This window comes from Leuresthes tenuis, unplaced genomic scaffold, assembly GCF_036924035.1.
Source record: "Leuresthes tenuis unplaced genomic scaffold, fLeuTen1.0.hap1 SCAF_2, whole genome shotgun sequence".
NCBI classification, from domain to species: Eukaryota; Metazoa; Chordata; class Actinopteri; order Atheriniformes; family Atherinopsidae; genus Leuresthes; species Leuresthes tenuis.
The window spans coordinates 7,045,403-7,061,799 of NW_027325356.1; the positions used below are offsets into that span (position 1 = coordinate 7,045,403).

The following is a 16,397-nucleotide window of genomic DNA, read 5'->3' on the forward strand; positions in this document are numbered from 1 at the left end:
CGTTAAATAACCGATTGACCAACAAAGATCACACGGCAATAAAAAGGTATATAAAACCTTTTTGGTGTACATAATCATTTTCAAAGAGGATGGCACAACTGTGGCAACAAAAATGGTCCATCTCACTTTTTCTCTACATAAACATATGTTAACCATCTCACATAGAGGCTATTGATTGACAAAAAGAGACAAGACAAATTAATGTGATCTGACTGTTAAACATCTGACTGCTATGTGGGGGTGATGTTTCGAAAAGAATAAACTAGCTGAAAAAGTAATTCTAAATTGTTTAATTGAAGGCAATTGGAATTCACCTCATGGTTCTTGAAGATCTTTTACCTTCTTCAGTTCTGAAGAACTTAAGGCACTGAATAAGAAGCCTTATTAAGTTTAATGCAATCACTTTAAATTACCAAGAGAATCAGCTGTTGTCCAAAAGGCCAGTAGGATACAATGTAACGCCATCCTTTCATGTCGTAGTTACAGGCTTGTCACCTTAAAGCTAACATTAGTTTCTGGACCTGTCATTAATACATTGAAACCCCAGAGCACTATAATAAATATGTATATAAACACGCTACTACTGGCAAAGGGAAAGGATTTAATCGTCTGATTTAACCTGATGAAAACTGTCTGCTTTTAAAGGTAAAAATTGAAATAGTCATATAAGGTCACAGAAAACTTTAAAATAATTAACAACCTTTGTCAAACTGACTTCTGTCCAAGCATATGAGCCAAGAGAAAACTGAACGAAGGATAGTGTGTATGACTGTCCAGAAAAACATTGTTACCCAGCTTCAGTTTGTCAAAAATCATGAGGATAATCCAGAAAGTTGTTTTGAACAACGATGATGAATTATTTGAGGTTGTTTTGCTGCTTGTAGACCAGGAAAGCTGGCCTTTAGAAATGGCCAAGTCAAAAGTCTTGACATGAGTCTTGTCTAATAGAAATGTTAGTAGAAGAATTGGAAGTGAGCAGTTTGTGTGGGGAAATCCACTAATATTCCAGATCCTTAGTTGTTATGTACAGAGGAAAGGGTTGACATTTCTCCAAGCTCATGTGGAGGACTGATCAACAGAAATCTGTACAGTAGTTGCAATTATACTTGCACAGACGGTCACACAAGATAGTGAAAGTAAAAACTCAGATAAGTTTCCACTCACAAAAACATAACATTTTCCTGAGTAAATGATTGATCACGTAGAACATTTTGGTCTCATTGAATTTATCTGCTTTCTTTATCTACTTTTGGGCATTGTATAAATAGGTGTTGGTGTTTAATTCTTTCACAAATGCAGGACATTTCCAAAGTATCATGCGATACTGTGTGTGTGTTAGAAGTTACAGAAAACTTAAGTATTTTTCTTTCCACATTTTAGATTTGCACTACAATATTTAATTCTGTAATTATGCAGAAACAGCCTACACATAGTCTCACAGGTGCACACAGTATGCTCCTCAAGGAGGCATGGATGATTGCATGCAGAGTGCTTTTTAGACTATACTGTAGAGGCCAATTCATTTGGTGAAATCCATTAACTATACAGGAGCTATGTTGCCTTGTAGCTTTCATCTTGGGCATTTTGTAAGCCTCAAAACATGATTATGAGTGCTGGAGTCTGGCCTCAGAGTGCATACAGATCTAAGACCAACAAGAACTCTCAGCACAAAACTAATTCATCGCTGCTGAATCAGAGCAGCAACATCCTCTTTTAAATTTTGAAGAAGTTCTGTTCAACTTTACATATTTATGCTTTGAGTTACGAGCAGTGTGTCAGCTAAGGAAAGATTAGTGGAGCACTTTATTTCTGTTTGTTTTTACTGTTTCTTTATTTTTATCCACGTAAAAAGCTATGTATTATTTGCTAGCAGTTTGCACTGATGTGGGACTGAGTCCTGTCAAGACCTGATCAAGTCAGCAGGCAAACATAAGAAAGATTTTCCTCCAGCTACAGTGAAGTGTCTTAAGAGGTATATGAGAAACAAAGCTTAAACTTCATAGCTTTGATATTGTTTTTTCTTAATTTTTTTTATTAAAATGGATGTACCATTTTCTGCTGAGCATATCTAAATGTATGGATTTGATATAGGTTTGATTTAATTAGAGCTATTACTACTACTTATTATGTATCTAATTAAACTTTAAAACATAAGTAAATACTGACAAAAAAACTATCTGCTGCTAGAATACAAAGAATGTGAAAACCTTCAAATATGTATTTTATATTTAAAAAACTTACACACACAGACACACACCAGAGAGACAGCAAGCTGTTTCTTAAAAATGGGATTTTGAACAGATGGAAATGACAGTATAGAAGTGATACCAGCTAAATTTAATTAAACTACTAAAGTGAAAGCACTAATTTTTTACAAAAAAGGCACTTTATCGCTCTAAGAAATAACTTTACTTTTGGTAATTAACTGATGTTAGCTTAATTAATTAGCCATGTTATTTGCCTCAATGGCAAGCTTGTAGTAAACTATTAATTTCACCTAAGTGGACATGCTAACTCGTAGCTGTTAGCAAACATTCATTTCAAGATAGCAGGGCCATAAACTGGGCAAAAAGTGATGGGTTGTGGTCCTGTAGATGTGAAATCATATGTAAACTATTACCTCCTCTGGTAGCATCTCTTCAGAAGCATATATAGCATATTAGATGCCATATAGAACTTAGAACTTTCTTTTTTTAACAGGGTGAACATTTTGATTTTTCATCTTCATCATCACAAGGACTTTTTCATACATACTTCCCAAACTGGGACTGACTCCACTTTGTTGCATATTGGTGTTGTGTGAAAGTACAGAGGGGACATGGGAATCGAAGTTGTTGAACAGAGGCTGGCTATCTACTGTGACGCTGGCATCATGGAACATGCCGCTCTCACCAACAACACTGTTGTAATTCTGCTGATAGTGCGTGCCAGCTTGATGTTTGTAAGCACACACTGATGTGGAGCTGAACAAGAGTTGGAGTGAAGATGTTAATTTACGCTGCATATGACCCGAGGGAAAAATACCCTTTCTGTATTTGATATATCAGAAAAAACAGCTCATACTGTGAACTAAGGCACATTTTAATGGTTTTGGAACCTTTATTTTTACACATTGATGCCAAAAACTGACATGTGTTTAGCTGCTGTCTTAAATGTCACTACATTTATTCCACATAATTACGCATTATATATGGAACATGAATATTATTTATATTTACACGTGTACTGTAATCATTGTTTCATAAGTTAACTCTTGTGAGACTACACACCAAAATCATACCCACTGTGCCTCAACATAGTGATGTGTGACTACATAATGGTCTCAACATTGCACTTATTAGAGACGTGTGAATGACTTCTCACATAACAATAGATGGGGCAGAATCCAGAGAAAGGATTTCCAATGAGAGACAGTAGCTCTCTGGTGGGCAACAATTTTAAACAAAAGAACAAATGACTGCATCACGTACAGTGTCATTTTTTGTCAGTATTCTGTCAGCCCCAGTTTGAACACAAAAGCTCCAGAAACAACTGCCTGCAACTTCCTCTTTTCAGTCAATTTGCAAACTAGAATGGCCAGAATTCATTGGCAAATAGCTGTGACTGAACAGAGGACACTTCAGTGAACTAATCCCTTCAAGCTCGCTGCATTTTGGAGGGAGTGGAGACCTGCCAAGTCTGGCCATTGAAGCTACATTCCTATTGTGTCATTTTTAATGCAACACTATTTTTGTCCTCAATACTAACAATGGACACCAGCATTTTGTCTTTTTGGAGGCATTACCAGAGATTACCATTATATCAGTGACACACCATAGTAAGGAAGAAATCTCAAAGATTCTGGCAAATTGCAGTCTCAAGTAGTTGAGCATTAAACTTTTAAATTTACAGTCATTAAAACATAATTTCCACTTTCGACAGCTTATGAAGCTGAAAGAAACCACATTCACTATGTTATTTACACATTTGCAAAGAGCAAAGTTCTATTGGTGAAGCATGCAATATAATGAGGGCATCACTGAGATGTGGAACCTTTTAAGTGAATATTTAATCATTTATTTTTCAAGCAAAATAGTGTGACAAGTTCATTTCGAATTCTTGTGCATGTAAGTTCAAGCAGTGATACAGTTAGTCTGACGACTGTAAAAAAAAATAAATTAAATAAATTAATTAGAAATACAGTTTATGGTGTGTAGTTTATTCAACAAATGCTTCATGCTGTATGTACTTGTCTTTTCTTGTTGCAAACATTGATTCGGCACAACAATGTCTTTATTTAGTCATTGATTAATGCAAAGGTGGAATAATGATGATTCTTGTTCATGTAATTTAAGCATGATCTTTGCATGAAAAAGGCCTGAAACTGTTACCTACTTTTAGACACCATATCCGGTGGAAATGTGTTTCAACAGTTTTCCGTTCACCAAGACCAAATTATTTTACAGCGTCTACACAATATGTTTGCAGCCAATTACCAAGATTACCACTACTGCCTGAGTCACGATAACATATTGCACTGTGTTTTTATTTACTTCAATCAGCCTCAACTCTGCTGCCATGCCCTTCCATTTACAGTTGGCCAATCCTGCAGATCTCTTTTTAGGAGCACAGTCATGGTAGCAGATTGGTGGGCAAGACAAGTGACACGAATACTAAGAGCGCCCTCGCATTCAGCCAGTCTTCCACCCAGGGCACCCTGTCTTAATCCCTTTGCAGAGACCAGACAGTGCCTTGGCAGAGTGCATTTGAACATGGAGGTCCCTGCAGATTATTTAGCCCATGCAATTATCATAATGGAGGCAGCATAAGGTAATACGTGAATAGGAATTGAATTATCACTTTAAAGGTGTCTCCATACCCACTTGTTCTACCTCCTCCTGTATTAGAAGAGTCTAACCTTCTTTTTACTTACCTTAAATTAAGGCAGAAGAAAAAGCTCACAAGAACTCTATGTCCTACTATCTGATAATGCCCTACACAGTTACAAAAGACGCAATGCAAGTGTTATTATTGTCTGAAAACTTGTGCAGACCAGGAAACAAGATGTTTTTTAATTTTTACATTAATAATATATATTTTAAGGAAGTCATGTTATGGATTATTAAGATTTCTTTAAGTATACTGCACTATTTTGCTCGTTTATGTATGTAAAAAGGTCGGCATAGTTGCACACACCAAAGGGAGTTATTCTTTCCCTACAGAAAACACTTCCTGAAACATGTTGATTGTAGTCCAGGCTTTTCTTCCTGAACAGAAAGGCATCACCATAAAACGTATTTGCATTTTGCCTTCTAGTGGCTAGTTTGACATGACGCAATCAAAGAATAACCAACTGTCTTGCAAGTCATAAATTTTGACCAATGCATTTGGGGAGGGTGACCTTAAAGACGTATGAGCTAAACTTAAGATTTTATACAGAAGGTAAAAGGAGATTTTGCAGCAATGCAAAGCATGAGAAAAATTTATTTTTAAACATTGTTTAAAGTTTGTCTCTTTAATATACAAATTACTACTGCTGAACTGAAGTTCAGCTTTGCAGTGTTGTGCAGTACAAGTTAATGACCATCAGGGCTTTTAAGTTTGTCATTTGTCCCACTTCAGTCTTTTGATGTGACCTTTCTAATGGGTTAAAGTGTTTTGATGCTTTGAAAACCCTTGTGTTATTTAAGTACATTTTATTTGATCAGGTCTCATGGAAAGGGAGATATCTTATCCAGTTATATTACAGAACTTCACAACCTTTACTTCTGTGGTTTTCCTCTGTAAAATCACAAAACCATATCATTGCAATTCCATAGTCATTTCATAATGACAAAGACAAATCATAATGTAATAATGGGGTTCACATATTCTAGGGCTCCTACCTAGCAATCATTAGTCCATAGGGCAAAGTGGCTGGTCAGCTGATAATTGTATTGTATTTCTCATCAGAAACAAGACAATGATTGAAAACAAAGACTTTTGCTCTGTTTTCATAAACAGTATAATAGCATGATGGTAAATTGAAATGTGTCTATATGGTAGGTTTTAGTCCTCACTATGATTGTCTGTCTTATATTAATTCCAGATGGCACTTTGATTGGTCTCAGTTCAGCCCTTCTTTTAATTGAATTTCTTTCATCAGTTGCTGGAGAAAATGAGTCTAGTCATCTAAGTTTGTGATGATCTTCAATAGAATGAATGTGCCATCTGGAAGGACAGACTTTGCTCAACCCCTGCCACCCCTTAAGGGGAAGCAGAGTTTAGGCTAAGGGTAGAAGGTCAACTGTATCACATCTTGATGATGAGCGAAGGATTATTGCCTATTTCAGTTATCTGTAGTGAGAAGACAAATGATCCAAGACCTACTCTAACTGGAACAGAGTAGTGGTAATAATATGTTGATAAATTAGCAGGAACATACAGTATATTCTGTATGTCCCCTGGTACATAGTTTATTTCAGCCTTAAAGGATTTTTCCTAAGGCAACTTCAGGATAAAAACAAATCAACGAGGCATATGTGAAAGCATGCAGCGATAATAAGTCTAGATTGTCTCTGCAGTCTTTGGAGCATCCTGCACTCCATGCCTATATAGAGCCTCTCCACCTTTTCATGAGCCATTCATTCATGTAGTATTTAATCTCTATCGAGATGACAGAAAATATGTAGCGTAACCCACTATAGTATCTTTTTTATATAAAATGTGCAGCTGAATCAGTTACTCTATGTCGTCTCTCAAAAGTATGTTACAGATTGTCACACAGGTTGTATCTGTTATGCAATAAGAATAAGGAAACCTTGCATGTACTACTACTTTTTTTTTGTTTAGCTTGCATAAATTTTCTTTATCTTTGGTTTAATACCTTTAACCTTTTTCAGGACATTCCACTAAGTAAAGAAAAAGAGCCCAGCATTGCGTACACATGATTTCTTCAAAGGAAACACCAAAATGTGATTTGCATCATTCATTTTTTGTTATCTAGATTGCAGTGTATTGCAACAGTGGCCTAAAATTCTTTTCAAGGACAGAGAAAAGACAAAACATTCATTTTAAAGCAATTACTGATTGTGCACAATGTGAGCAGTTTTATTTATAAAAGCATTGTTGCTTCAACAGTTGTCCCAAACAAGCCACATGATGAAGTTCAAAATCATGTAGGGTTTGCAGTTAAAAAAAAACATAATGTCCACTCCGGTTAAAAGAAAAAGTGCTGATAAGTCAGCAACCTCCAACTGTAGGGTTACAGTGTTAGATTTATAAGTCTAGCCTTTGTGTTGACAATATGACTGGATGCAAAAAGTTTATACTGCATTCTGTTTTATCCTTTTGTCAAATAATGATTGTGCTTTCTTTGAAATGATAGTCTTCTGAAAGTGTCAAAAGAAAAACAGTCTGTCTCTGACACTGTGTCACAGCTGCAGCTGGCAACAGTATAAATGTAAGAAACACATTTACTAAGATGAAACAGTAAAATGCATTTAATGTGCATCTGATCTGCAAAAAGACTTGATTAATTTTAGGGCTGCTATCTATTAGTTTCAGTATCCATCAAGCTGACAGTTGTTTTCCTGTTTCATAGGCTGATGACTATAAAATGTCAGAAAGTATTGCCCATTCAAATTTTTCAGAGCCCGATGTGATTAACAGTCCAAAAATATCTTAGTCCACAATCATGAGACTTTTGACAAACTGGCACAAAAGAATATTTCGCATTCTTGCCTTTTGAAAATGTCTGAAACAATAACCCACAAGGCTAAAGTAATCTCTGATAGATAGACAACCCATTTGACAAAAAATAATCGGCCAATTGTTTCAGCACAGCTTTAGTTAATGTTTTTTTGTAAAATACTGACACCTGGTTGAGTATGGTTTTCAAAAAGAAAAGACAAAGAAAGAGAAAGAATTGCATGAGAAATTAAATAAACATTATACGTCATTGTCAGTGTTTTCAGTAGGAACAAATAGGCTTTAAGCCAGGGATGTCCAAAGTCGGTCCTCGAGGGCTGCTATCCTGCAGGTTTTAGATGTTTCCCTGCTCCAACACACCTGATTCAGATGAAATGGATCTCTTCAAAAGATTGTTAAGTTCTGCACAAGCCTACTAATGATGCATTGATCTGAATCAGGTGTGCTGAAGCAGGGAAACATCTAAAGCCTGCAGAACAGCGGCCCTTGAGGACCGGATGTGGACATCCCTGCTTTAAGCAGAGTGTAACATATATCCCTCTGAGTTTTTTCCTGAAAGAAATATAGTAAATTCTCCTCCCCATCCTTCAAAATAGAATGTGATGTATTGTTTTTTTATTTATATACATTACAAATGCTAATATATTTATCAGCAATGGAGATTTATGATAATTTTAAACACTGATACAACAGACTTGGCATCAATCTACATCTCTGAAGCATGATGTCTGTAGCCAGGTCTTCAAAGACCCAGATGGCCCATGAGGTTACAACATCAGCACAAACAAGGTTAAAAGGAAGACATGCAACAAACGTGTGCAAATGTAATGAATCAGTAATGTGCAGAATGAATAAGCAAGATATTCAGGTCATTAGACGGTCTTCTTCGTGGCCATAGGCTTATTTTTGCATCATTATAAGAGTTTTCCCATATTTCATATCACTTCATGCTTAACCCACTCTATTAATTCATACTCAGATGATTAACTGCAAATGATCAGCAACTGTCTCCTCAACAACTCAACCTCCTTTACTTTGGATATGTTTAGATACTTTCTCTCCACCAAACAGCTACAGTACTTAGTGACTTCAGGTATATGGCATTATATATTTAATTAATAAGAATATATACAGTATGTGAATATAATGGAATTATCTTTTGTGAGTAATGATGGAAAAACAGGAATTACCATAGTAAACGGTCTTCTAAATATGAAACTTCTTTGTCAGATTCTGCTAATGCAAATTGAGAAGTTCACTTTGGGGTTGGAGTAATCGTGTTGTACATAAAGGAATCCAAATTCCCCATTAGAACCCAGAGGGGAATTGCTAAACATGCCAACAAGCCCAGACAAATAACAAAATCTAAATGAGACTGCAGAGAATGTTACTCCATAATGCAACACTTTGTGCTCATAGTTTCATCCTCAAATATTTATTATCTTCCTAAGTTTAATTTGTGTCGAGCCGTTTTAAGAAATTTCTTCTCATATACTATTTAAATGTCAGAACAGAACAGTTTTTTTTTTGTGTTGGGCTACTCAGTTTCTTAGGAAGACATTTGTATGCATTTGTGCTAAGCTTGCTTTAGTCATGTATCGACAGTATCGAATGTCCAAATTAACACATCTCGCTATTTGAAATAAAACATTGCTCCTTCAAGTGCTCCACGGTGACAGATTTGAGTCTGACACAGTAATTTAAAAACTTTGAAATGCTATATCCCATTGTGTCCTTGTGCACCTCGATTGAAAAATATATTTCCCATTGCACTTTTCCGACACACTCATTATAACAAATGAATTTGGAAAATCCCAGTGCTGTCAGACAAAGCCTGCAGCTGCTGGTACAGAAGCTGAAAAGTAAGGGTGGGTGTGTTTTTATGTTGCTGGCAGGATTTTAGTTGTAAGCAGCTACTGCTTTCACTGAATACATGTTCAGCACAGCTAGATGAAATTAATCCATGCCGTGTTGCACCAACAAAGGGATGAAGTTTTTTTTCTTCTGCAATATATATGCCATTTCTTTATGTAATGAGGCATAAGGCGCTGTTAAAATGTATTCACAACAAATGCATTATGAAAAAGGCATGTGGCCAAAGATGAAATCACTCTTGGAAGTGGTATGTCAACATACTCATCTCTTTAAGCATTCAATTGGAAATGCATACTGATACGTTTTATTGACAGCAGATAATCACTATCAGTGTGTTTGCCATGTCTGACATTTTCCTCTCTTTGGTGGATGTGCGGGGTTGTTGCAATTCCACCCAGACAAAATGAGCTCCAGCCAGTGGGAAGCCTTATTCGATCTGATCCCCCTGCAGAGGCTCGTCTCTCTGCAACTTCGCTCCAACACAGCTACCGTGGCAGCCTGGGTGGTGCAAAACCAAGCCACATGTAGACTCATTTCTTCTGATTAAGCCAGCCACTCATCTTCACCAGAGAGCATTTTCACATCAGTTAACAATCTTTACAGTTTAGAAAACACCTGTCATAATATTCTTGTTTCTTCTTGCTCAGGGGTTGACAAAAAGAGATGATTAACAAATAACTTCAACTGTAAGAGCATAAAAGAGATAAGGAGAATATTCAAATACAAGAACCCAGTAGGGAAGGTTCATGTTTTTTGTTATAGACCAATGTGCTTTGCTCTCGGCAAATGCATTGACTGCGCTAAAGATTGGTGTCTGAATCACTTAACACCACAGCTTGACTGTACACACTCACATTTTATATGTTCACCATGTATTATATATTTGTAGATTGCCATCTTTAAAGGAGAGACAAAAAATGAAGGGTGATAGCAACATATCAACAGAGCAGAGTGGAAGTGGGAGGTACAGGCTGTGCTGTATGTGTAAAATTTGTTCAATATATTTTTTTATATCAGCATGTTCCTGCATATTCCTAGACATGTTGGTTGAATAGACTAATATAATCTAATTCAGGATAACTATATCAATTGGGAGACATGTTATCCCAATTGTACTCTCAAGTGTACTGTAACAATAGTGTCAGACCTCACACTTATAAATTGAACCATTTGTCATGGTTTTTTGTCTAAAAATCATTTGACTTATTATTACTGCTCTGTTTTGAAAAAGGTCATTATTTTACCCTATGATGGAACATAAAATTCACAGATTGTATTGCATTTCGCATTATGTTTAACATGGACAAATTTCTCATTGGCATTCAGACTGTATTTGTCTTTTATGACTTAAACAAAGCAAATTACTTCACAAGTCTAACAGATTACACCCTTTTATTTGAGTGTTTCATGATGAAACCATTGTGTATTCAAGGATTTCAGGCTTATGATTCCTGTGAGTAACTAGTTTAAATAATGTATTCACTAGTTCAACTCCACTGAGAGGCACAGGCTGAAATTATTATTATTTTTTTATATATATTTGTGCTTCTGTGTAGATTCATCAACTTATGGAAATTGGGGACAACCCAAGGTTAAAGAGTAAAAAACTGGTAATATTGATAATTAACTGAAGCGTTCAGAACTTTCAGGACTGAGTATGTTGTATTTGTATTGCAGTTCATAGTGAAATATTCCATTTTTGATTTATTGTCTGGTTTTACTAGTCAAGCGTAAAAAAAAAAAAAAATTGAATAAAATAAAATATTCAATTTAGAATAAAATAAAACTCATGGAAAAAGCAACTTCTCATATTTAAGATGCGGAAACAAGCAAATGTTTTCATCATCATTAATTCATGCATTCTAAAAAAGATTTTCTGTCTTTGTGATTGCCTCAATACAACATCAGCACTGTATGCCTTGCTATTTTGTGGTTAATAAATATCCTCCCCCTTTTTCTTCTTCTCACAGAGAACACAAACACCAGATGAACTATGAATGCTGAACACAATGATCTCCTCCCTCCAGCGCCAGACAATGAGAGGTCGTAGGCTGAAGGGGGCACTATCCAACCCCCTCTTTGTGCTGCTTTTGGCCCTTCAGATCCTGGTGGTGGCTGGGCTGGTTCGAGCTCAGACCTGTCCCTCTGCCTGCTCATGCAGCAACCAATTCAGCAAAGTAATATGCACCCGCCGTGGTCTACGGGACGTCCCAGATGGCATTTCAACCAACACCCGCTACCTGAACCTGCAGGATAACCTCATTCAAGTCATCAAGGTGGACAGTTTCAAGCATCTGCGCCATCTGGAGATCCTGCAACTGAGCAAGAATCACATCCGCAGCATTGAAATTGGCGCCTTCAATGGACTGGCCAGTCTCAACACATTGGAGCTCTTTGATAATCGACTTACGACAATCCCCAATGGAGCATTCGAGTACTTGTCCAAGCTGAAAGAATTGTGGCTACGGAACAACCCCATAGAAAGTATACCATCTTATGCCTTCAACCGGGTTCCCTCACTTCGAAGGCTAGATCTAGGTGAGCTCAAACGTCTCTCCTACATTTCTGACGGGGCTTTTAAGGACTTAAGCAACCTGCGCTACCTGAACCTGGGTATGTGCAACCTCAAGGAGATACCCAACATTTTACCTTTGGTTAGGCTAGAAGAGCTAGAAATGTCAGGTAACCAGCTCTCTGTTATCAAGCCCAGCTCATTTACAGGGTTAGTGAACCTTCAGAAGCTGTGGATGATGCATGCCCAAATCCAAACTATTGAGAGGAATTCCTTTGATGATCTTCAGTCACTCGTGGAGCTCAACCTGGCTCACAACAATCTTACTTTTCTACCACATGATCTCTTCACACCGCTGCATCGTCTGGAAAGAGTCCATCTCCATCATAACCCTTGGAATTGCAACTGTGATATTCTGTGGCTTAGCTGGTGGCTTAAAGAAACAGTTCCTGCCAATACCAGCTGCTGCGCACGATGCCATAGTCCTTCAGTCTTTAAAGGTCGCTACATTGGAGAACTGGACCACAGCTACTTCCAGTGTGATGTTCCTGTTATTGTAGAGCCACCCTCTGACCTGAATGTGACAGAAGGAATGGGTGCTGAACTTAAATGTCGTACAAGCTCGCTGACATCTATCAGCTGGCTCACACCAAATGGCTCTTTGGTGACGCATGGGGCTTACAAGGTACGATTGTCTGTTCTCAATGATGGGACACTGAACTTTACTAGTGTCACAATGCAGGACACTGGGACTTACACTTGTATGGTTAGCAACACAGCAGGCAATATTTCTGCTTCTGCCGTGCTTAACGTCACTTCTGTGGAAAACAGCGGGGTGACCTATTTTACTACAGTCACCGTGGAGACCATTGAGATCCCTGGGGATGATAGCCAAACACCACTTCCCCCATTTGGCTGGGTGTCATCCTCAACCACAAAGGGCACTCCTGTTTCAACAAGGACCACAGAGCGGACTTATACCGTTCCAGTCCTTGATCGGGAAGGAGAGGGAGCCCCAAATGGCCTGGATGAGGTGATGAAAACCACCAAGATTATTATTGGCTGCTTTGTGGCCATAACACTTATGGCCGCTGTTCTGCTGGTTATTTTCTACAAGATGAGGAAGCAGCATAACCAACAGGACCCTGATGGCCCTGCCTCCTCGATGGAGGTCATTACCGTTGAGGAAGAGCTTGCAGGTGTTGCTGCTATGGAGAGACACCTATCGCTGCCCCCTCTGGAGCACTACAACCACTACAACACCTACAAGAGCACTTACCACCACCCGCATATGCACAGTGCTATACACAGCTCAGCTACACAGGAACCTTTACTGATTCAAGCCTGTTCAAAAGACAATGTGCAAGAGACCCAAATCTGATCTTAAATTTGACTACATATCCAGCATTACCAGTGTAACACTTGGAATACAATGGACCAAAACATGATGATAAAAAGAAAATTAAATGCAGTTGACTTGACAGTTGACAGGCAGTTAATCAGCATTTGGCAGAGGGACAACATGTGATACTTTAAAAGGTGTCTTTTCAAAACAAAGATTATTTATTAAAAATGTCTAGTGGCTAAATGAAGAAAAACAATTTGTGATAGCTCTTTAGCTCATTTTATTTCTCTCTCTGTGTAACACTGCACAGGGGAAAGAATGGTTTATTAAAAGTGAATGTGAAAGGTCTCAAACGCAGCTTGTGAAACAACTCTAGGCATTGCAAAAATAAATATAATATTATTAATGTAATGTTTTGACTAATTTTAAAATAATATAATTTGTTAAAAGGACATTGCTTAAACATTTGTTTGCAAGTTGATCAGCATACCACATCCAATATGGAGAAAGTTTACAAGGCATTAAGAAAAAAATGATAGGGAGAGGGTAGGTTATTTTCCTCACCATCATATTCAAGTTGTCATTCACCATAAGATTAGATCTTCTAATGACGCAGCTCTGGATGATATCACAGTAAAACCAGCAAGCCTGCGGAGCAAAGCTGGCAAATGACTAAATGTGCATTTCCCCCGTGGCTCCCAAACAACAGCCATACATCCTTCACTTTAATTAAGATTAAGTTCTTGCTCCCACTCCCCTATCCTCACATTTCCTTACATTCTTTACACTTAACCTTTTTCCTTCTAACCCTCCTCTCTTTTTTATCTCTCAATCCTCCATTTTCCCACTCAACACTCTCTTCGCTCTCTTTTCCTCCATGTCTTGCTTCTTTGATTGTCTCTCTGTCACTGAGCTCAGGCACATTCCTCACCCCTCGCCATGTCTCATTTGTCTAGCTTTATTCGCTGGCGTCTGCCGCACGACAGCAGAATATTGCTTAGGAAAATGAAGGGTAGCATAAGGCTGTGGTCGGCAGCCTCCCTGTTAACTCGGTAATGATGTACGTCCACTCGGTGTCGCACTACCTTGCTATCACCCCAGGGTTACACGAGCTCAGGCGCTGATAGTCCATCTGTTAGTACAGATAAAAAGGCAAATGAGGCTGCTTTGTAATGTAGTGTGACCCTGTCAGACAAATGCAGACAGGGCTAACGTAGTCAGTGATGCAGCTAGGAACCTGCAACAAAATAAGGGATGATGGGTTATAGCTCATTAATCTGTATCAGCAGTTCATTTCCACTCTAACACAGAAAAGCTGATAAGAAAACAGCATGAGACTTTGTGCCTAACATCTAACATGGGGTAGAGGCCTTTGATATTGAAGCGACCCCTGCTCAGTCTCATTTTTGTTAGAGAAAAAATACACAAACACTTTGATGTAGCATCATTTATAGACCATCAAAACATTTTCTCTCCTTCAGTCTGTTTACTTGCTGCTTTTTCATTTAGTCTTTCAAAGAGGAGGGCTTAAGGAAGTGGAAGGAAGGAATGAAAAGGATAGAATAGTGGCTTGGTGGGGGTTAGACCCACGACAGTCAGGAGTGGTCTTCAAACAGAGATATTGCAGATATGAGAGGACAGAAGAAGAAAAATAGATAAGAAATAAGGAGGGAAAACTAGCCATCAGCGCGTCGCCATGGAAACAGTGACCTTGTGCAGAAAGTAGATATTCCTTTTGCTTTGGTCTCTGCGCAACAAGCATATTTGAATTTCCTACTAGCGATTTCTCAAATGAAACTGATTATCAACAAAACTGGCTGAATGGAATGTGTATTTACAGGTGGGTTTTGATGGGATTTGACCCACACACGATGTCACTTTGACAAGCAATATTCAGTTTGGGTACTTTAAAATGAGTCACCAAATTTGGCTTTAAGGCAGTTTCATCAGCCTTTTTTAATCTTTTCTCTGGATAGACTGCAAATTATAGCTTAAAGTATAACAAAACATTGTCCCAAAATCAAACTTCCAAGGAGTCTCATTTATGTATTGTTGTGTCATCTACAATGAGAAGGCGAACAAACAAGATGGAAGCAAAATATCCATTTAGAGACTGGTCATGTCTGCTAAGGACAGACAGACATATAAAAGCAGCTGAAACCGGAATCTACTCACCACCAGCCCTTCAAAAAGCTTTATGAATGATGGGAATTGTCCCGTCAGTGGTAATGTCAGTGAGTAAACCATTCTTTCCCTTTTCACTGTTTTGTTTTTTCAATGCTCAATTCCTTTCAATGCTTCTGGTGGCTTAATGATTCAATGTTGATGCTGGCTACAGTGAAAAAAGGTTCAGACTTTTTATATAAATATATATATATTTGGGGGTTGTGACTTATTCAGAATGAATGGGATATCTGTGTATTGGTATTTGCTTTACCGGGACGGCTTACATGGGGGGAATATATGAGCGCTGGAATGGAGTTGACAGTAGACTGACATGGAGAATGTTGGACTTAAAATACCAGCAGACTGAGCTTGATTTCTGTGCAAAACCCTTAGCCAAGGTGATCAAATCATTGTGTGTTATTCTGCCAACTGTCTATGTATGGGGAGGGTTACTGTATGTGGGAACATTCTCTCTCTTTTTTGGAGAGGATAATCATCACATGGTTAAATTTCTACAAAAAAAAATCTAAAAAAATATTTTGAAAAACATAATGCAAAAAAAATCTTCAAATCATAATTTTACATGTGCTCCAATTATTAAAAAAATATTAAAAAGCAAAACAAAAACAAGAAAAAAAAGACAGTGCTTGTAAGGAGTCCAGCTAATTTCCCTGAGGATGATGTTCAATTATTGATACCTGAGATTGTAGTTCATACTGTACATGAATACGAATAAAAATTATGATTCCTTTTTTTCCAATAGATTTCAATGTGTCATTAACAGAAGTGCTGTCACCATTTTGCCATCTTTGTTTTATTTGCACATGATCA

General features: G+C 37.7%; 1 protein-coding gene across 1 annotated transcript in view; it reads left to right on the top strand.

Moving 5' to 3' along the window:
• lrrc4cb (leucine rich repeat containing 4C, genome duplicate b) overlaps nucleotides 1-15,935 on the top strand; it is a 47,202-nt gene extending 31,267 nt beyond the window's left edge. The window contains exon 2 of the mRNA XM_072379997.1: nucleotides 11,514-15,935. Within this exon, the coding sequence (XP_072236098.1) occupies nucleotides 11,541-13,436 (1,896 nt within the window). The 5' untranslated portion in view covers nucleotides 11,514-11,540 and the 3' untranslated portion in view covers nucleotides 13,437-15,935. The remainder of the gene's footprint in view (nucleotides 1-11,513) is intronic.
• The last annotated feature ends 462 nt before the right edge of the window (nucleotides 15,936-16,397 follow it).